The sequence below is a fragment of the Nyctibius grandis genome, chromosome 16 (genome assembly GCF_013368605.1).
Source record: "Nyctibius grandis isolate bNycGra1 chromosome 16, bNycGra1.pri, whole genome shotgun sequence".
NCBI lineage: Eukaryota > Metazoa > Chordata > Aves > Nyctibiiformes > Nyctibiidae > Nyctibius > Nyctibius grandis.
Genome location: NC_090673.1, coordinates 701,111 through 722,500, shown reverse-complemented (window position 1 = coordinate 722,500; position 21,390 = coordinate 701,111). Strand labels below are relative to the sequence as shown.

Genomic DNA, 21,390 nt, shown 5'->3' with positions numbered 1-21,390 from the left:
GGGACTGCTGCTGCGATGCTGGGAGGGTGAGTGGGTTCATAGAGAAATGCAGCTGGGGAAAACCAGCTGGAACAGAGCACAGGAAACACGGGCTGAGGAACGGGCCAGAAGCGAAAACAAGAAACAACAGTAGAAATCATTCATGAGAAGGGAACAGGAGCTGGAGCGGATTGAAACCAGAACGTTGTTAAACATACCGACAGCAGAGCAGAAGAGGAGTGGGATCACCAGGAGGAACGGCTCCCCGAGCCGGCACAGGAGGGTCACCCCGCCGTCGGCAGCGCCGCGCGGGCCGGAGCTGTGCGAGGGAAGGAGGGGTGAGGGCCAGAGCGGGTCCCACACCGCTGGGGTGGGCGCGGGGCTCCCTTGGCTGCGGACCCCCGAGCGCGGCATCACCCACCCAGGCAGCAGCATGGGTGGCCGGAGCCGTGGCAGGGCTGTCCCCAACGCGCCTGTGCCAGCCCAGGGCTGTGCCGGGACGGCGCGTGGTGTTGTCAAACCGCGCTCGTGTGTGGACCTCTGAGCAGGCAACAGAGTAATTTAAAGAGAGGATGAGACATTTTTATTATTCCCATGAAATTATATGGAATTATAGTTTTAAATGAAGGTGACAGGTTTAAAACGTGTATTTTAGAGCAAAATTAGTGCTGTGCTTTCTTGAGTCTGGAGGGTTGGCCCGTCAGGGGGTCGCCTCCTGCTCTGCGGGGGTTTAGGACACACGGGTGAGTTCTGTTTGCAGGGGAGCGGCTGCTGTTCCCCGCTAGCGCAGAGCGTGGCTGGTGCTCAGCTGCGTGCGTGGCAGCTGGGTTTGGTGCTGCCACGTCTGGCGCAGCCCCTCCGGAGCCCGCACCGCTGCGAACACGCGGGGTGCCAACGGCAGACCCCCGGGACCCGCGAGTACCTGCCCTTAAACAGATGGAGAGAGGTTAATTGGGCTGGGATGTACGCGGTCGTGTTACATCTCTAATGGAAATGTTGATTCAAGAAGCCACAGCCCTAGTGATTTTTGTACTACTGTAATTATTTTTAAACTTTCTTTTCGGCACCGTTGATAACAGCTTGGCACCATGCCTGCATGACCTGATTAAACTTACAAATTGTCAGCCTTGATCTATAGGATGCAGAAGAGATTGCTGACTGAGCATCACTTTGGAAATTCTCGATTTAAAACAAAAATCAGATTTAAAGCGCTGTTACCAACAATACAGCGCGAGAGCACTGGCTATTTTAAACTCATACTCAGCATCCCGACATCGCGATAGCAGCCGAGGTCCTGCACGGCCAGGGGAGGTTTGATTCCTTCTTGTCTGTGAGCGGGGCTGCCCTGAGCGAGGGGCCGCCGGAGCCCCCGCTCCCCGCTCCCCCCGGCCCTTCCCGGGGCGATGCTCCCGGTCCTGTCTCCACCATTTCCCTCCTCCCACGTGAAATTTCAGCTCCACCTGTGTGGAGCCAGAGGCTGCGGGCACACATGGGAACGGCTGCGACTGTGGGGTTTGTGTGGGTGGGAGCCGCAGCACCTCCCTGCTTTCTGCCTGCAGTCTCTGCAGCCGAGGAGCGAGCGGCAGCTTTCTCCCCAGGCATTTTAAACCAGCGCTTGGACCTCGTAGGAGGGGTGGCATCCAGTGGTGCGAGTCTCCTTAAGAGTACCGTAGTGCTTAGATCCGTTTGGAAGGAAATGAGTAGCAAATCAATTATTTCCAAATAAATAATGCACTTACTTTTACCACACTGTCTTGCAACAAAGTGATATAATGTACAGGATAGTGCCAGCCTTGCGCAGATTCAGCTGTCTTGGAAAACAACCGGAAGGCACATGTCTGTGTGCTCATGCGAATACTCCTTTAATACTTACAGTGAAGTGTTTGAAAGTTCTGCAGGGTCCTTTAAAAGCCCCCCGACAATGTTCCTGCCCTGTGTGGGAACCGAGAGGGTCCTACAGCCCTGCCATCGCCCCACGGCACCTGCCTGGGCTGCGGCTCGCGGGGCCGCCCCCGGAGGAGGGTGCCCGGTGGGGTCCCAGCGCAGGGGCGGAGGAAGGGCCGTGGGCAGGTCCCGTCCCCGTGGCCCCGCGGGCAGGAGGGCTCCTCGCAGGCGTGCAGCGAGCGGGCAGCGGCCGGGCAGATGCGAGAAATACTGACTGTGTTTTCTCTTGTTCTCTCTTTTCTGCCCAAGGTTTGAGCATCCGAGGAGCCCAGGAGGAAGACCCTCCCGATCCCCAGCTAATGAGACTAGACAATATGCTTCTGGCAGAAGGAGTCTCAGGTCCGGAGAAAGGTGGGGGATCGGCGGCAGCAGCTGCAGCCGCAGCAGCCTCTGGAGGGTCTTCAGATAACTCTATTGAACACTCAGATTACAGAGCCAAATTGACCCAGATCAGACAAATCTATCACACAGAGCTGGAGAAATATGAACAGGTCAGACATCAGCCTCTCAGTTGTACGTGTACCTGCCGCTGCTTCCTCCGCACCTCCGCTTGCCAGTGCCCGCCGCTGCCCGGCTCCGGACCACGTCCCCTCCTCCCCTGCCCCCCCCACTCTCCCCGTAAGGAGCCGTGACAGTACGGGAGCCCGTCGGGCTTCGAGGAGCTGCTCGCTGGGCCCAGGCCGCGTGTCTTGCATGCCTGAGTGTTTTCTGGTGTCTGTAACCGCACCAAAGCAGCACCTGAGCCCGTGTTTCTCCCCTTGAGCCAGCCCAGAGAGGGAGAGAGGAGGAGAGTTGTCTGTCCCTCGAAGCAGGGCCTGCGCGCCTTGAGGTCTCTTGATTTGAGAGTTTCCCTTTTTTTCATGTGAAGACCCTCTGAAAGGTCTCGGTTCGGGTGCCCGTGGCACAGTGCGGTTCGGGTGCCGGTGGCACGGTGTGGCTCAGGTGCCACCAGCACTGCCTCATCTGTGCTGCCTCTTTCACTGTGTTGTTCAAGTGGTGAACAAATAACTGAGCAAATAACTGACAGGGGCTTTGTACAAATCTCCTTTTCTCCCTCAAACGACCCCCCCGCCCCCTCCAAGGACCCCAAATGTCCTGCGCGGACCCTCGGGCTCTCCGTGCGCTGCAGGGCCCGGCGTGCCGCCAGCCGCAGGAGTGTGCCTGATAAAACCACGGGGCCGGAGGCTGGAGCAGAGCTGGGGCCAAAGCAGCTGCCGGTCGGTGCTTGCAGCTGTTTCCTGGCAAGTGTCCTTTGCCTCTAATAAGTTTAATGATGTGGGGGAAGCAGCAGCATTTTTAGCCCTGTAGCTCCATTTACAAAGGTTTCGGCTGAAATGTCACAGCCATCCGTCCACGCCACGGGAAACTTTGGAGGATGCTCAAGTGCTGGTAGGAGCAGGAGAGGGAGGTGGAGCTGCTCTGGAACGCGTTCACTTCCCTGTCGATGCTGACACCGCGCAGCGGCTGCTCGACAGGAGTATGATAATTTCCCCGGCCTTGCAGCAAACTGTCTCCTGCCGGGTTGTCTCAGCGCAGCGCCCGGCTCCGCAGCCGAGGCACCCAGGGCCCTCCTGCAGCCGGGGAGCCCCGTAGAGGGGCACCTGCCCGCGCCGGGGAGCAGTGCCTGGAGACGCGCTCCGGGCAGAGCTTGATCCTGACGTTTGTTGCCAGTTAGGGGAATGCGCTCGGGGAAAAAAAAGAGAGCGAAATGGAAAGTGTGTCACACCATCCCACAGCTCTCCCCGCGCCGTGCGCCGGGAGAAATGGCCGTACACAGGCAGCTCCTTCCATAATTTACAGCTCCTATAACAGAGATGACATATTGAAAGCTATCTGCTATAATTACACTGAAATACATTTTTTGCTGTAGGCAAAAGTACTGCAAGGGTCCCAGGCCTCCCGGAGCAGCTGGGAACCTGCTCCCTGAGTTCACAGACGTCTTCTGAATTCCCCCCAAATGGGGTGAAGCGTGGCTGCTCGGCAGACACCCGGCCCCGTGGAGCCCTGCCTGGCGCCGTGCCCCACACACTGGTTTGGGCCGTTTCCTCTCTTTTTCTTGCTCTTGTCTGAGGAGTCTTGATGAAGCATTAAGGCCAGCAGGAGCATCCCCGCTCCTACAAGGCTTCTGAGCAGGTTAACAAGGCCATCACTTATAACCTGACATTATTAATAATGTCTCGGGCACCAAGCAGAGGCCTGAAAAATAGTGCTGGAAAAGGGATCAAGTAGCTCGGACGCTATAAATAAACAAGAGAAAACAAGACAAAGCATCGGGGTCTTCTGAGCTTACTTCCACTCCGCTGCGCTGAAGGAGCTCTGCAGATGGGAGGTGCTGGTGGAGATAAATCCAAACCGGGCTCTCCAAGCAGCTGTAACCAAATGAAGTCTCATCAAGCAATTCAAGTAAATTCAGGGAAAAATTTTTGCTTCTTGAAAGCAAGAAACTCATTTTAGCTTTGAACCGCACGATTTTTTGGTACTATATTTGTGGAGAAATATTTCTCATAGAAAAGACATATCTGAAAATATTTTTAACGCAACAGTTGCCATTTTTATTGTACTTTAAAGTTGAATTCCCTGGATCTGCAAACGAGGGGGCACGTGGCAGGCTGTGTGCAAGGAGTGCTCTTTCAGTGCCAAATACTCGGATCCGGCCGGGTCTTTGGGGCAGTCGGAGCCGCGCTCTTGCCTCAGGGAGGGAGCTGCTGCGGTCGGTGCCTGCGTTACCTGACCCTGGGCATCAGGTACCGGATGAGCCGCAGCCGGCGCATTTGCCATCAGTGGGATGGCTGAGCCCAAGCTTCTGTGTGGTTGCCCAGGCAGGTGACACGCGGGAAGGACGCGGTCCTGGTGCAGCCACCTCGGCGGCGGCAGGCGAAGGGTGCCCGCCCCAAGGCTCGCCGAGCCGGAGCGCTGCCTCCAAACGGGCACTGCGAGGATGTAAATTAGCCTGTAATTTACTTTCAGTAGTGTAAAGAAAAAAAAATCACTTTGCCTGAAGTGTATGCATCTTTCTTAAGGGTGTACCCAGATTTTAATTATCTAAATGTAAATACTTAACGAATTTTACTTAGAGTAATGAGCTAAAGTGCACACTACATAAATGAGATGTTCTAATTAATCATGTATGAACTACTGGTTTAAAGAAAAGCTATGTGAATTCTGCGAACGTTGGGCTATTGCCAAATTGCTAATCAGCATTTGCATTCATAGATGGTTTCACTTAATAAGTTGTGAGACGTTCAGCAAATGTTATAGGAAATTATGAGTTTTTAGATGCATAAACTTTTCACTTTTAACTCTTTCCCTCGCACCATCTATTGAAATGCAGGAGAATCCCTGAAAATGTAGTCGTCAGACAAATTATGTAGATATTTTTCACCCTGGCTTTAGAGGAAAAAGGGGAGCTAGAGTCAAACAGATACGTGACGTATGTGGTCCAGACAAGATACTTGCAGTGTTTCCTCCATGTGATTCACTGATGCTGAGCATCGTGCTCATCGCCCGTACGTTAGATGCACAAGAGCGAAGTCCTTGGGCCTCATCTGGCCGTGACTGCAGCCCACCTTCGTCTGCCGAGGGTTGGGGAGCAGGGAGCCCTTCGCCTTGCACAGCCCGGACACCCCATGGAGGCCCCTCTCCTCTTCCCAGGGCGCCGTCGGGATGGGGGTAGGTTAGTGCCCGAAACGTGCTGGAATACCAGGCTGGCCCGGGAAGGGATTAGCCCCGTGGCCACCGCGCCGCTCTGCCCAGCAGACAGCCGTCCCGGGGTTTGTTTTTGAAAGGGATGAGGGAGACATAAATCAGTGGAGTCCGTGGCAGCTTCCAGCCTGCGCCGGGGAGCCGGGATGCCAGCGTGACAGCGCCGGGTCGTGCGGAGGCTCGGATCAGGCGGCGGCTGTTGATGATGCAGCCTGGAGCAGTTTATATCATCGTGTCTGTTCACCTGCATAGTCTGGGGCTGATAATTGATGGCTCCTCGTGCCTGCCCTCCGCCAGCGCCTCGGCAGCGTGGCGCGGGCCACGCTCGGGCACGGCCCTTGCCAGGGTTTGCTCACTTGGCTGCTGAGTGCGCCCTGGTCCCTGCCCGCATCCTCCTCTTGCCCACAGCCATTACCTGCACCAGTGCCGACCTCTCCTCTGCCGCGGTCTGGCTGGGGCCATGGGGCAGCTGTGTCCTTGTGGGACGGCACAAAACCATTTCTAAGCCTCTCCTTCCTTCGCAGGCGTGTAATGAATTTACCACGCACGTGATGAACCTTCTCCGAGAGCAGAGCAGGACACGTCCCATTTCTCCCAAGGAGATCGAAAGGATGGTGGGCATCATTCATCGAAAATTCAGCTCCATCCAGATGCAACTCAAACAAAGTACTTGTGAAGCAGTAATGATCTTAAGATCAAGGTTCCTCGATGCCAGGTAAGGCAGAGGCGAGTGCCCCGGCTTTCTGGGGGGAAGGGGGGGTTGTGGGGCAGTCCAGGGAGAGCCCGGGCCCCAGCCTCCAAAGCCGGCTGTGCTTTCTGCAGGCTGTGAGGAAGCGGGCGGAGGGGGATTAAGAGGGGGTTTATGGGCACAGCCAGGTTTGATTGATACCCGACGGGATGGGGTATCAGTCCCCAGCCCCATCCCCTTCGCAGGGCTCCCCTCGGCAGAGCAGGGCCCCGGCAGCTGGCAGAGCCCGGCGGAGCAGGGAGGAGCAGCAGGCACCACGCAGAGCCTGCCGCCAGCAGCTAGCTCATGCTTCACACCTGAAAGCTGTGAGGAGCTAAACAAGAGCAAAATAATTTTATTAACAAGGAGGTCACTGGCAGGTGTGGCAAATTAGGGTAATTACTAACAGTTGGAGGAAAAGTCTGTGGAGAGCTCCAATAACTGCAAAAGGTAAAGCTTGCAGATGCACATTTTAAAGTGATTTCTTTAAAAAGGAGGAAGGTAAATAAGGGAAAATGAGCGGAAGCACAGTAATGAGATAAACACAGCTCTAGGGAGCGAGTCTGCCTGCTCCGGGATACAGCGCAGTTAGCAGCATCGCGGGGGACTGCCGCTCGGCTGCCGGCTGGCCTGGGGCGCAACCAGCCCTGCAGGGAAGGGAGCTCCGAGGGGCGCGTTTGACTGCTGCTTTCCAGAGGGTGTTGTGGGGAGAAGGAGAGTGGGCTCGGAGGGGAGGCACCGCAGCTGTGCGGGCGCTGCCGCTGTGGCCGGTGCGGTGGGAGCGCGGCAGCGGGCCGGTGCGCTGTGCTGGGTGGGCTGTGCCGGGTGGGAGCGCTGCGCCCCGGCCGGTGCTGCCAGCAGTGCTCCGGAGAGGCTGCGTGTTCCTGCACACCTCGGTCCCATCCACGGTGTGAGTGCCTGGGCCCCGCGCAGCCCTCGGCAGGAGGGTGCACAGATGGGTCTCCCTCCCAAAGCCCTGAAAGCCACTGGCTCGCGGAAGCCAATTAGCTCGGCCAGGGCTACGTAAGGACACGGCAGTGTCCTTTCCACTGTGCTCACCCCAGACACCTGCGCAGAACCCTGGCTGACCCGCTGCTGCGGGGAAAGAGGTTTGCCAGGCTGCTGTCAGCACAGAGCCGTTTGACAGCCGGGAGGCTGGGGCTGGGCTGCATCCTGGGTGCAGCGGTGCTGCGGGCAGGCTGCCCAGCTCGGCGCCCTGCCTCGCCGTCCGCCTCGTCCTGTGCTCTGCCACAGCACACGACATGGCCTGTGCACCCCCGGGACGAAGTGCCTTGCAGAGGGGATGGTGCGAGGCTGGGGGCAGAGCTCAGGTCCCTGCAGGGCTGGGGGTGGGCGTCACAGCCTGCTGTGCCCAGAGCCCTGGCAGAGGGCTGCCCCAAAGGGCTCGGGGTGCTGAGATGGTGCTGATGTGTTGCTGCGTGCTGTGGCACGGGCGTGTGACACAAGGGTCGCTCCCACCCCGGCTGACCCTGCTGGGGTCCTGTTTGCATCTGGAAGAACAGCCGTGGTTTTCTTTTCTCGTTTCAGACGGAAAAGGCGTAACTTCAGTAAACAAGCCACAGAAATCTTGAATGAGTATTTTTACTCCCACCTCAGTAATCCCTACCCCAGTGAAGAAGCCAAAGAAGAGCTGGCAAAGAAATGCAGCATCACAGTATCGCAGGTGAGCAGCGGGTGGGAGCGGGCCCCAGCCCTCTACTCCCTGGGCAGCGCGTCGACCTCCCCGCTCCCCTTGCCAAGCTGCCCTCTCCCTCCGGTCTCTGGGATGTGCTCCCAACAGAGGCGTGTGATACGGAGAAGGTCCCTGCCCAGTGCACCTTTCTAATCCCTTCAAATTTGCATCATGGACCATGACAAAGTTCAGCAGGGCGATGGCACGTGGCTGAGCTCTGCAGGAAAGGCAGCGTGCCAGCGGGCGGCCGGGCCGTGCTGGGGTAGAAAGAGTGTGCGTGCAGAGGTGAGGACAGCAGTAAAAAGGCAGTGAGGTTAGCACCCTACTTCACATCAGCTTTGGCTTTGTGCAGTCAGTGGCATTCCTTGCTGAGCCTTACTGTCTGTTAGGGATTCATTACAACTCACCATCGTTTTGGGGGAAGGCGTGTTTATTGACAACCATAATCTATCTCTATAGATCAGAATTTCTTTGATTGCTTGAAGTTGTTTTTCTAAGCGAGCCAGAAATTCAGCCTCTTGATATACCGAAGTGACACAAGTGGTTTCTCTGTAGCAAGAAAGTATTAGGCAGATTTGCTCCTTTTATCACGTGTAACAGATGTTACTGTGAAGTGAATGCAGGACAACCAGCATCTCCCTAATGGAAACGCGCGCTGTCGTTGGCTGCGGCTGCTTTCTGCATGGACCAAAGTGCATGTGCAGCTCTGGGCTGGTGTCTCGCAGCGATGTCCAGGCCGATGACACTGCTCCATCGAGCTTTCCTTCCCCAGATAGCTTAAAAAGCAAAACAGCACTTGGCCTTTCCTGTGGCCTGTGCATTTGATAGAAAAACAAATTATTCCCACAGCAAATCTGGCTCATGCAGCTTGGGGAAGGCTGCACTGGGGCGGCAGGGAAAGCTCAGCAGCAGTTTCCAAGTCCTCCAGCCACCGCGCTGCCCGCTGCGAGGGCCGGGGTGCCATCTCCTCCTGGCTCCACCAGCTCCGCTTATCAATATTTCAGGTCCGTTAGAGGAACAACGCCTGCGGCGCATGTGTTAACTATTAATGATTGCAGGCTGCAGTATTGGCATTATTAGCAATGCAACCTTTAGCTTTATAATTAAGACCTGAGTTGAGATTTACTTTATAGGTCTCCCTTGAATGCATGAAAAATTCAGGCACTTTATTGGAGACTTTCCAATGAAAGGCCGCCCAGCACCCCCAGATTTGATATTACTTGATTGACTTTGGATGCACCCTCAGAGGGGCACGCAGCACGTACCACGCTCCGAGTGGGGTGGGAAGCATGTGTGCCCGGTTTTCCTTCTCTGGAGACATTCAAAACCCTCCTGGACGCGTTCCTGTGTGATATGGTCTAGGTAATCCTGCTCCGGCAGGGGGATTGGACTAGACGATCTTTTGAGGTCCCTTCCAACCCCAGACATTCTGTGATTCTGTGATTCTGTGAGACGGTTTATGGCAATTCCTCCAGTAAGTGGTGTCCAAAAATCTTCCCACGTGAGCCGAGGCAGCCTGCTGTGTAGTTGGGAGAGGCAACGCCATCAACACCGGCTTGGAGAAACCAAAAGTTCTTCAGCTCTGCTGGCAAAATGTAACTGGAAGAGATTACAGACCTGCTGAAGAGGTGTTTTCTGTCTGCCCAGCGACGGTGAATTGTGCCTGGCAGAGAAGGAGTTAGTGATCCCGCAGAGTGGGCAGATTAAAAGCTAGATCTAGATAAGGCTGAAGTGACTGAAGGAAATGAGACGGAACATTTGAGAAGCCATAACTGATTGCTTCTAGTGCTAATAGATCTGATTTCTTTCATAATTGGTTGTTTGATAAGATTTAATGTATATGTTGTAGAATGAAATAAAAGGCAGGCAGATGGTCCAAAAATGTAGCAGCGGCAGCGAGCCTGTGTCATGAATGTAGGTTTGTCTCTTTAATATTTGATACAAGCGTGAATTAGTTTCTTGAATCCATTAGGAAGGCTGGGTGAGCGATGGGGTAGCTGCACTGCGTCCTCTGCAGCACCGTGTCCGGCAGCCGGGGCTTTGCAGGGTGACATTCTCCAGCCTGGAGCAAGGGCAGCACCGCCCGCACGACCTGGGCACTGGCTGCGGGGGTGCAGGTTTGGGGCCACGGCCAGATGTTGGGAATGGCTCAGAAAAGCTCCGGGTGATGGGAGAGCCTGAAAACAGGGCAATGTATCATCTGACGGGAGAGGAGCGTGTGTGTGAGAGAGGGAGTGCCTGTGATCAGCTGGTTGCTTAAGTTCCTGATAGATCTGCTGTCACAGCTGGAAAATGTGAATACTGTGGACATCCTAATCTTTGATTTCCAAAGGCCGCACTGCGGGGTTAGTTGGTATTTACTAGGTCAAACTGGGCTGGAGTTGTCTTTCTTTGTGCTGAAAAATGTATATATTTTGGAGGCCATCTAGCAGAAAAGCTCTGAGCAAGCACTGTAAAATAGCCTGGTGCTCCCTGCTCCGGTGGCTGGCAGCAGAAGTCAGAGGATGCAATCCAGAAATCGGGGGTGGATTGAGCAGTCATTTAAAGTACTGGCAGGAGCAGCATCGCATGGGATAAGCGATGGCATCCAAGCGAGTGACTGAGCTGCACCTCGGCAGGGCTGTTATGAAAAATCTCTGAGTGCGCTGTTTCCAGCCCCGACCAGGCGTCCCCCAGACGTCGCCGTGCCTGGCTCCGTGCCCTATTTGCCTCCCGCGCTGCAAACGCCCTGGAGGTGCAAAGAGCTGGAAAATGATAAAAAATAATGTTAACGGATGGCTTTGCAGCTCCTGGAGGTTGTGGTTCGTGTTTGACGAAGAGGCTTTGTCCTTTTTCTGGCTGAGCCAGGCTTCCCCCGTAGCCTCTCCTGACGATGATCCAAAGTGTTTCTTTCTTATACTGTCAGTGCCTTGTGAATGCTGGGGGCAGATTCACGGCAGAACACTTTCTCCCTCAAACACCTAATTAGTGAGTGGTTTGGGTCGTCCTCCCCCCGGATAAAGCAGCTCACTGGAAATCTTGCTGCCATAGCACTTTCCTGAGCTGCAAAGAAAATTGTCTCCCAGCATCATTTAGTTGCAGATGGGAGATAGATGGTTTCGGTTTTGATATCGGTGTTTAAAATAATATGTAGAGAAGGTTTTTCAAGAAAAGCATAAAGGCAAACTATTTATTAAGATGAACACTTCACACAATTTCATTTTTGAGAGTACGGAAAAGGTAATTCTAGGGAAAAAAATGTCCTTAACAGAGAACATGGTCGGCTGTAATGTAGAGCTACCCGATCAGCACGTGTTCGAGGGAGATAAACTGTATCATCTGTTCTCCCCTCGCCATGGCTGCGAGGCTGATGTTTTATACTTTTGCAGATGAGCCTCTTCCCGGGTGTCAGGAGCAGCTATCAGTCTATCATGTGGGCTGTAGAAAGGGCAGAGTCATTGCTGAAAGCGTGTCAGCGGATTACAGCAATAAAATTTTTCACTGCTTCAAACAAAAGAAGGATGTGCTTGACAAGACGCTGTATTTAAAATTCCTTCAAGGAAAGAATGCAGAAGCTGGTTTTCAACACCCCTCCTGCCCCTGCTTCTTCTGGCTCTGAGTCTGTTCCTGTGAGCAGACTGACAGGGAGAGCTGTGCGTGTGTAGGCTCTTACGCCTTGACTTCGTATGGGAAGCAAAAGAAAAAAGATGCAAGCTTAATTAAATAGTTTCTAGAGGTAAAATTCTCAGCTTTAGATCACGTACCTTACTTGTGCCCCACTGATTTTCAAAATTTCCTATTTCGTGGCATTTGATTAGGTGTGGAACATGAACTGTGTGCTGCAAACGCTTGGGAAAACAACAGAAACGTTTCCGTGATCCATAAATATGCAGTTCACTAATTTCAGCAGCGACGCTCTCGTGCCAGCCGCGTCTGCTGCAGAACGAGCGCTGATTTATCCCGTGAAATCCGCCAGCGCGGAGACGCGGGGCAGGCCTGCCCCAGCCCAAATCCCACATTAGGCATCTTGATGATTTAAGTAATAATTTATTGTCTTTTTGTTTAACATTGCAATTAACATGATAAATAAGTGCAACAGTATTGTTTGAAATGTAATATACAATTAAGCCCAATTAATTAATTGGCCTTCAGTGATCAGGAGGAGAAAGATGTTCATTGTTTTTTTATGTGGAGAGATAGTTTGTTTTAATGAAAAATGTGTTGTGGAGCAGCTCGCGATGGAGACAACTTTCATTTTTAGGGTGAGTGTGGGGCTGGGCAAGGAGCCAGGGCGCCGCGGCTCCTGGTCCCGGTGCTGACCAGGGCAGCCCAGCACCAGCATCCCGGCCCTCCCCTGGCACGGTGCCGGTGCCAGCGGCAAGGGCAGGGCGAGGTAGAACACCACGGTGGTAAATCCAGCCTAAACCCTGCCGAGCAGTGCCCTGGCCCTGTCCCGGACGCTCCAGCCGCCCGTGCCGACGTGCCCTCCCGGCTGCAGCCGGAGCCCCTGCGCGTCCCCGGCCGTGGCACGCTCCGCTGCGGCCCCTCGCTGGTGTGGTTCGTGGGAGAGTGAAGAGTCCTTGGGCGGGGAGGCAAAGGGCCCTCAGCGGTGATGGCGTTACCCAGGGGGATGCTGTGGTTTCTGGGGCAGCCGCCGCGCTCTGCCGGTGCGTGGGGGCACGCGCTTTAATCTCAGAAATAGTTCAACATTTCTGGGTATTCATTTAGATGTGGTATGCGGGTTAAACATAACGTACGATTGCTGCTCCTCTCATTGCTTCCAATTAAACCTTGCTTGTTAGTTTAACCTCTAGGTAATCCCATCAAACAATTGATGTCAAGGAAACACTGCCCACAGTGGCTCTGGATGAGTGGCCATTAATTTTAATTGCCTTGATATTAAAGATTAAGAAGTATTGGGACTAGCAGAATGGAAACGATCTGATGTCAAGCAAATCCACTCGTTGAGGCTTCCCCAGGCTGCTGGTGATATTAAAATTTTACTGTGAGAATTAAATAAACCTTTATTAGTGATGGCTGTTGTTTGATTGGTCCAGGGGCGTGCATAAACAGAGGGGTCTCGCACACATCCGTGGACAATACAGTTGATGTACAGAGATTCCTCAATTATGAAACTGTTAATAAAGCATAATCTGATTGTCCACAATAATTATTTGCCAGGTTTCATTAATGTATTATTGCTTCTCTGACTGACAAGGTAATATTAAGTGCAATATATAGAATATGGTGGAGTATTACCTAGGGAACAGAATGTATAAGGTACCGTTCGTATTACCGTTAAAACCTAGAGGCTTTTCATTAATTGTGTTTAAACAAAAGCTATAGCTACAGAAAATACAGCAGGATTTGTCTCCTCCTGGGAGCGGGCGCCTTGCTGGGCGCTGTGATGGAGCACAGGGGTGTGAGGGGGGCTGCCGAGCTGCCACGGCTCACAGGGGACACAGCCGTGGGGGTGCGGGGCCGCGGCTGGGTCCCTCGCTGCAGGGGTGGCCGATAACCACTTGTGTTCCTTCTGCCCCCTCCCCTTTACCTCTGCGTTGTTGCAGATGCTTTTTTGTCTCGGCAGCCTTGGCCGTCGTCTGTGTTACAGACTGGGTTTGCTGTGTAGGAGCTCTGTTAGGGCAGCTGAAGTTAAACAAAGCCACAGAGAAAGATTGTACGAACTTTTCTGAGTGGCTCCAGCCTCTGTGTGGGTCAGTAGTCGGTGGCCTGTGAGCCGTCTTGGCTTCGGTACAGCATCTTCAAAGGGAGGTGACAAAGGGACTTTTCAGCCGTTATTGATTTATATGATTCCCTTCGTTTTCAGCCGACCAAACACAATTCTTTGAGTGGGCTGCCAAGGTTGTTCCAGCCCAAAAATAAAGAACAATTGCTCTCCCTGCCCGCTCGCCCTCACTCAGCCGGACCCTGGTCCCCCTTCAGCAGCTTTCGGGGTCTTGCACTGATCTCCTTGACAAATGGCTCATAGCGGTAGGAGCCAATGCTGTACTAATCGCTGCAGGGTGCGTGTCACCATCAGAGTCACCCCTTGGGCATCGGTTTGCCAGCAGAGAAGCAGAGCCAGACCATGCTCCTGTCCATAGTAATATTTCACTGATCCTTGGTTACTGCTTAGTTAAGTGCAGTACCCAGCGGATGCGGGCTGGGGCACGCGTATTTGCTGGACCAAACGTGACATCTCAAAGTGATCACGCTTTGCCGGGCCAAGCGCTTTGTGTCCTTCACCCTTCCCACCTCTCCCCACTGCAGGTGTCCAACTGGTTTGGCAATAAGAGAATCAGGTACAAGAAGAACATCGGGAAGTTCCAGGAAGAAGCCAATCTCTACGCGGCAAAGACGGCCGTGACCGCAGCGCACGCCGTGGCCGCGGCCGTCCAGAACAACCAGACAAACTCCCCCACCACCCCAAACTCTGGTACGTACCCGGCGCGGGCGGTGAAGCGTCCCGAAGGGCAGTCCCTAAAGGAGGACCCTCGATGACGCCCTAGCGAGTTCGGTCGGGCTGAGAAGGCTGCAGCTCCCCGGCAGACCCAGCCGTGGCACGGGGAGTGGCCCCAAGTCCCTGGGCCTCCGGGCTGGGCCACTGTGAGGGCTGGGCTCTGCCGTGGGTGACCAGCAGCTTCAGCAGCAAAGCTCCCGCGGCCTCACGGCGCAGCGGAGCGGGGCCCACGTAATTCCCGCGCGGTAACGTCTGCCTGGCTCGGGCTGCTGGCAGCTGCTTTGTTTCCGTTGGTATTTTAAGCTTTTGCTCATTCAATGAAAATAACATAAAATGAGGCAGAGCTCCAAGTCTGTTTTTGTAGAACTGTTACATTTATTGTCAAGATAAGAACAAAATAGAGGAATATTTTAGCATGCACTAATTAGAATTTAAACTCTGGGTTACTGGAAATGGAGCTGATGCTATATCTGGAAATCTAAGGATGCAACTTTTATTTTGGAGTTGCTCTACCACATGTTCTTCTGGAGTATTTAAAAATTGTCTCGCTAGTGTGTTGTTGACATTTTGCAAATCTAAGCATTAGATGAGTAGGGGGAGTGTGTGAAGAGGAAGTTTCTTTTTTGGGCTCCAGAGGCAAAGGTTTCCCCAAAGCACAGATGTGTTTGACACTCTTTACAGTGAAGTTTTGCTGCGACTTAGTTGTAGACAACTTGTAAAGGGTATAAAGATCCAGGGGAAAAAAAAATTAATCAAAAGAAAGAAAGAAAAAGGTTCCTCCTCTGACGGTAATAAATCGGCTAATTAGAAATCGCCAGCCATTTCCTTTTGAAGGAGACATTAAGCGCAGACTCGAAAGGAGTTTTGCTCCATGTTCGGTGATAGCATCTCACGGTGAAGCGATCCCCCGGAGGAAAGCTCTCCGCAGGAAAGCCTGTCATCGTGCAGGCTGCTCCTCCAGAGGGAGAGGCTGGCCCGGGTCGCTCGGGGCTCCCAGGCCCTTGCCAGCGTGGGCGGGGGCCAGCGGCCCGCGCTCGCCCTGCGCCGGGGCCAGCAGCCTCCCCTCCGCTCTGCGCTGCCTTTCCTCCTCCTCTCCTGTCTCTTCTCCTTCCCCTGCCCTCAGGTCTCTGGGGTTACGTATTTGCAGCTCTCTGTTATTCAGCTACCTAACTCTTTCCTTTCCAGGTTCTTCTGGTTCTTTTAACCTCCCAAATTCTGGGGACATGTTCATGAACATGCAGAGTCTGAATGGGGATTCTTACCAGGGGTCCCAAGTCGGAGCCAATGTGCAGTCACAGGTAGGAGAAATGCCCCACAGTCGGGCCTTTCTAGCAGGGTAGGGTTTGGGCTAAAAATTCCACCTTACTCTGGCTCTATTAAACGGTCTGTGCCTCGCTGCAGAGTGGAGGCTGCATATTGCTGAATGTGACCTATTCTTACCCCAGCATTGAATTTCACAAATATAAAGGAAAGAGTGATTTTTTTCTGATTGAAATTTTAAGCTTTGTGAATGCATTCGGCTCTGGCTTGAGCTCATGGAATGGGATTGGGTGCGTCTGACTTCCATGGACACTGTAAATCCAGTGCATTTTCTTTCTTTTTTCCTTTTCTTTTTTTTCTTTTTTTTTGAAAAAAACATCTTTCTTTCATTTATTGAACAAACTTTTATTTATTTATTTAAATGTCAGAACACATCTAACTGAGCTATTGATTACAACTCGTCCTCAGTCACTTTTCCAACCCGTTCAGACAGGGCTCACTCCATGTTTTACATGCAGCACATATGCCATAATCTCTTCCCATACGTGCAAGCACATACAGACGTATAAATACGCACAGCACTTTGCTGCAGACACTTAAGAAGGACCTACAGGACGCACTGCTGTGAGGAAGTTGTTGTTTGGCTGGTGTGAGAAGCAGAGATGTATGGGTCTGAACAGGCAGGGATTTGTTGAAATTCTGCCAGTCATTCTTGATTGATAAATTTGCCTTTCATAGAAGATGCTAAACCCTTTTGGCTCACATAATTCAAAATGTTGCCTATTGTAAGTGATGATATTTTAATAGATTTGGAATGATGAATTTTGTTTCCCCTTACTTTAAGGTGGATACCCTGCGTCATGTTATCAATCAGACGGGAGGATACAATGATGGCTTGGGAGGAAATTCACTGTACAGTCCACATAACTTAAATGTGAGTACCCAGGGGAACAATAGTTTGGAGAGCCATAAGCACGGTGTCAGGTAAATGCAGTCATTAATACATGTATTAATTACTCTTGCTATAGCGTTTTTTAATGTCGCATCTTTGGGGATGAACCGCAGAATAGCCCTTGATACAGCTATGAGTCTTGATAATGTAAGAAGAGAGAAATTTCTAGAGCTGTGACTGTAAGAGATTCAAATTTTTATATTTTTCAGCCTTATGAGTTAGAAAGTGGTAGCCTTGGAGAGAAGGCTCCTGTTCCCCGCACAGAGATGGTCAGATAACTCGGTGCTTGTGTTTGTTATTGCCTGCCACCAGACACCAGGACAGAGCTTCTGATATACTTTTAGCCATTTCAAGGGTGCACATTTTTCCTGTGTTTGAGAAGTACTTTTGGCCTTGTTACTCCAAACGGGAGAGAGTAGTAACTCTGGCCAACAGACGCTAGTAAACTGAGGGATTATAGGCTGGATGGTGGTAGGTGCTAAATGTCCTGCCTCTGGCTGTAAGCGATGGGACCTGCCAGCGCTCAGACCCTCGCAGGCTGGACCCCGCAGCCCGCACACGAGGCGCCAGGATAGATAAACGCAGAGATCTGTTCTTCTGTCGGCGTGGAAGCCTGGGATGCGATACCACCCACGGCAGCAGCCTCTGTGGCGAGGGCTCCGTGGCAGATCCTTTTCAGCCTGCATTTCCAGCTTGCTTCTCTCATTTACAACTGTAGCAATTAATGCTTTTTTTTTAACGTTTCATATTTGCGTGAGAGGTGACTGTCATTTGTTTTCCTTCACATTCACGGACTTTAAAATTCCTGCAGAGAATTCCCTGTCTAGTGACCATCTCCCCCATCCCAGGGGCCGCCCCTGTGATTCACGACCCGCTGCGGATCGGGGTGTGGGTGCTGAGCAGTGTCGGGAAGCGCAGAGAGGGTGGCTGCGGGAAAGCGGGGAGACCCACTGTGAGACACTGCAGCCACAGGGAACGGGAGGGGTTTTTTCCCCTTTTTGGGTTTCCACTTGCCATGAGAGTAAATATTAATGATTTAAAATGTGATTGAAGATGTTCAATTGTAAAGGGAAAAAAGTACCATTAAATACTCAAATCTTTTACATTTGAAATGTCAAATCTTTCTTTTTGGGTTTATAAATAACTCATAATAACCCACAACAAACCATATAAAAAGCCTTTTAGTTGCATTTCTCCTTTTTCATTTAAGTGTTTTGAAATGCTTCAGAGAATTTGCGATATCCTTATCAACATGATAAAATATGAAACTGTGATTGCCTGCAGCATTTTACAGACATGAATTCCATCTTCACTGATGAGGCCTGATAAGGCGCTGTTGTATAATACAGTGCATAATCTCAAACCACCAGAGTAAGGATTAATTTATTTGAAAAAAAGAATGCTTGCTGACAACCTCTCCTCCAGCTGCCAAGCTGAGTAAAAATATTGTACATTTGTTGTTTATAAATTTGGATAAAAGAGGAATGATGTTTACTTCAGATGGAATATCTTTAGACTCATATCTGCACAAGAGTTTTTCTGTCTCTAAGTAGATTCTCATATCTTTAAAAAATAAAAAAGCCGTGGTGCCTCTGCACTCGGAGCAGGATTTTGTACATTTTCAGTCGGCGTCTGAAGAGTTGGGTATTTTAAAGCGGGTGGTGAGGTTTCAGCCTTGATGTGATTGTTCATTTTGCTTAAGAGAAGCCAAACCCAGACCGTTGAATTTGTCAGGGTAACGGCTCCTCCGTTTGCTGTTTTTCATCTGCAAAGGAGGTAATTACTGAGGCTTCTTTCTCCTCCTGTTGGAGCCATAAAGCATTTGCTTTTGTCATGATAGATGAACAATTTTTTTAATGCAAAATCTAGCCAGGCTGGGGGCGGGGGTTCGGGGGCCGGCTGTGAGGGGGGCGATGGCGGGGCAGGCCCGGAGGTCCCACGCGACGCCATCGCTCCCCCCTGCCCCTTCCTCCCGGGAGGGCGCGGTGTTACCGCGGCCCACGGTGCCGCGCCAGGCCGCCGATCGTTCTGGTAACGAAGCACGTCATCAGTCCATTAGCATAGGCTAACCTTTCCCTGCCGGGGCCGGGGCGGCTCTGCCGGCTGTGCGGAGAGGCCTCCCCGTCACTTCCACTCAGCGTCCCCCAACTCACGAGCCCCGCGCCTCCCTCTTCTTGACTGACACAAAAATATGTAGCGACAAGCTGTCTGCCACGGCAGAAATTTGATCAGACGTTGATTTCAGCAATTGCCTCGATCGGCCGAGACATAAGGCAAATTTGTTCCCGAGCGCTGCTCTTGCCGACGCGGGTCTGGCGCGGTGAGGGCCGGCGGCGAGCGGGGACACGGAGCGAGGGCTGCGGTTGGGGATAATTGGGGCAGCCCCTCTGCGCCTCGCAGCCCTGCGATCCCGCGCTGGCGGATCGTGCTGGCAGGGCCGCGGGCTCCCGGGCGGAGCAGCTCTGCGGGCGCAGAACGGCCATTCCCAGCGCTGGGGAGACGAGGGGGTTAAACTCGGGTTGCCCAGACTCGGCTTCTCAGGGGAAAAAGCTGAAGTGTCGGCTAAAGGCATGTTCTTCATTAAAGTGCGGATGGTCTTTGCAGAAATGCCGAAGCCCTAATTGCAGCCAACATCTGGCCGAAAAGCTGCTGGTGCCTCCGCCGCCCGCCCGCTGCGGCCCGGCGGCCCTCGCCCCACGCCTGCCGCCCTTCCCGGCACGAGCTCCGTGGCCAGGGGCAGCGCGGGGAAATCTCCTCCCCAGAGCATCGCCTCCCAGACCCCGGCCTTGCCAGGCTGATGCTTTCAGCGTACGGTATAATTAATATGCGTAATTGTATCAATTGAATTGTTTTTCCCTTTTCAGGCTAATGGAGGCTGGCAGGACGCAACTACTCCATCTTCTGTGACTTCCCCTACAGAAGGGCCGGGAAGTGTGCACTCTGATACCTCTAACTAATCTCCTAGCAACACTTTTTCCCTGAGCTGAGATGCCTTGATTAGCGCATTCAGAGTCACGGGAGAAAAAGGAAAGAGTTTTTTTGTAGCCAACCACCTACAGCTTTACTGTAAAACCTTGTCTTATTAGAAAACTTGGTAAATCTGTTTTTTAAAGGTATCATAATCATTTGTATTTATACTTAAAACACACAATGTTAAAAAGCACTTTATCCAATTAGGCCAAGATTTAGCATTGTTTATAGCCCTGTAACTATTTTATCATAATTTATTATCAGCAGTTTTAACGATGTTGGTCTAACAGTTGCCAATTACTTGGCCTTAAGGGTAAAAGTACAGGACAAGCTTAACCTCAATAGCAAGAGCAGACACAAAGAAACACCTCACCTAAATTTAGCTTTGTGCATATTTCCATGGAAGGTCAAACTGAATTGCAGCCTTTGATTGTGTTTAATCTTTTCATATCTCTTATAGAGTTGGAATAAAAAGAGCTGTTCGGTTATCTCGGCTAACAATGGTTGTGTTTAAGAATCCTTATTCGTCACATTTTTGTTGTGATCTATTGTCTTACAAATTAAGATTGGAAACCAGGAGCATCTTTTCTTGCTAAAACTACCCGGACCCCGAGTCTCCTCTCTGTCTCTCGACACCGGACATAGGTTGTTCTGAGGAGACGAAGACACTTGCTGCTGATCTCTGTGGAAGCCGAGGCCTGGGGTTTTACAGTACGAGCTAGGTGCTGCACAAGCCTGCCAAGATGTGTTACCTCTTCTTGGCAGCAAACCACAAACAAACAAAGGAAAAAAAGCACCGCGATCTGGAGTGTTGTACATAGTGTAGCAAAAGAGTATTTATACATCTCACCAATCAAACACAGCTTTATTACCTCATGCGAACTCATACGAACCAATAGACTTTCAACATGTTCTGTAGCTTAGAGTGCTCACTTACTACCTCTGAACGATACTCACGCTGTAGTTTGTCTCTTTCTTATCTTTTTGCATCTTGTAATTAACTCTTTGTTTCCCCATGAAATGTAATGTACATTGTAATCTTTTACAAGAATCAGGGTTGCGTCGGCAACTTTTAAAGAAGCGACAGTGGAAACATGGGGGTCTTAGGTTTAACACAAAACAGTGAAACTGTTGTAAATACTGAGAAACATTTTGAATGTTCTTCATCTTGTTACTAATCCACGCAAAAACCAACAACTAATTGTGATGCATACAGACTTCAGTATTCAGTACTGTATATTTCCCCCTGTGTAACAGGGGGCCCTTTCTCTCTCTCTTTTGTATTGTATGCGATTCTGAAACTGATTGAGTCATGAAAATAATTTGTGGCAGTGATTCTAATGTATTAAACCGTTTCGTGTTACTTTCTAACTGGATTACACCCTGGATTGAAAAGTCTTCCTCGTGGTAGTTATATGTAGTTTCAAACATGAATAAACTTTTTGCTTTCATGATCAAACGTTGACGTAATTTCTTCCTGCTCAGTTTAAGTCAGACCTAGGAGATGAGGAGGCTGCCAGAAGTGCGAGCTGTCACGGAGCAGGAGCTGAGCATTTCTTTAAACACCAGGAGCTGGTGGTGGCCTCTTGCCTGGAGGAGACCGGAGACCCCGAGCGAGGTGCGTCCGGGAGGGTGCGGGAGCGGGCACGGTGCCGCAGGGCAGAGCCTTCCTGCCCCCCGGCTGTCCCTGCCAGCCACGGCCTCCGCGTCCGCCCTGCTCTGCT

The 21,390-nt window shown here is 51.8% G+C and overlaps 1 protein-coding gene across 3 annotated transcripts in view; it reads left to right on the top strand.

Annotated features, from left to right (window-relative positions):
- PBX3 (PBX homeobox 3) overlaps nt 1–21,157 on the top strand; it is a 103,974-nt gene extending 82,817 nt beyond the window's left edge. The window contains exons 3-9 of one of the 3 annotated variants that reach the window (XM_068414065.1): nt 2,173–2,414; nt 6,150–6,340; nt 7,901–8,036; nt 14,295–14,460; nt 15,670–15,782; nt 16,589–16,678; nt 19,561–21,157. In XM_068414065.1, the coding sequence (XP_068270166.1) occupies nt 2,173–2,414; nt 6,150–6,340; nt 7,901–8,036; nt 14,295–14,460; nt 15,670–15,782; nt 16,589–16,678; nt 19,561–19,653 (1,031 nt within the window). In that variant the 3' untranslated portion in view covers nt 19,654–21,157. The remainder of the gene's footprint in view (nt 1–2,172; nt 2,415–6,149; nt 6,341–7,900; nt 8,037–14,294; nt 14,461–15,669; nt 15,783–16,588; nt 16,679–19,560) is intronic. The other 2 variants (XM_068414066.1, XM_068414067.1) reach the window with 2 other exon arrangements.
- The last annotated feature ends 233 nt before the right edge of the window (nt 21,158–21,390 follow it).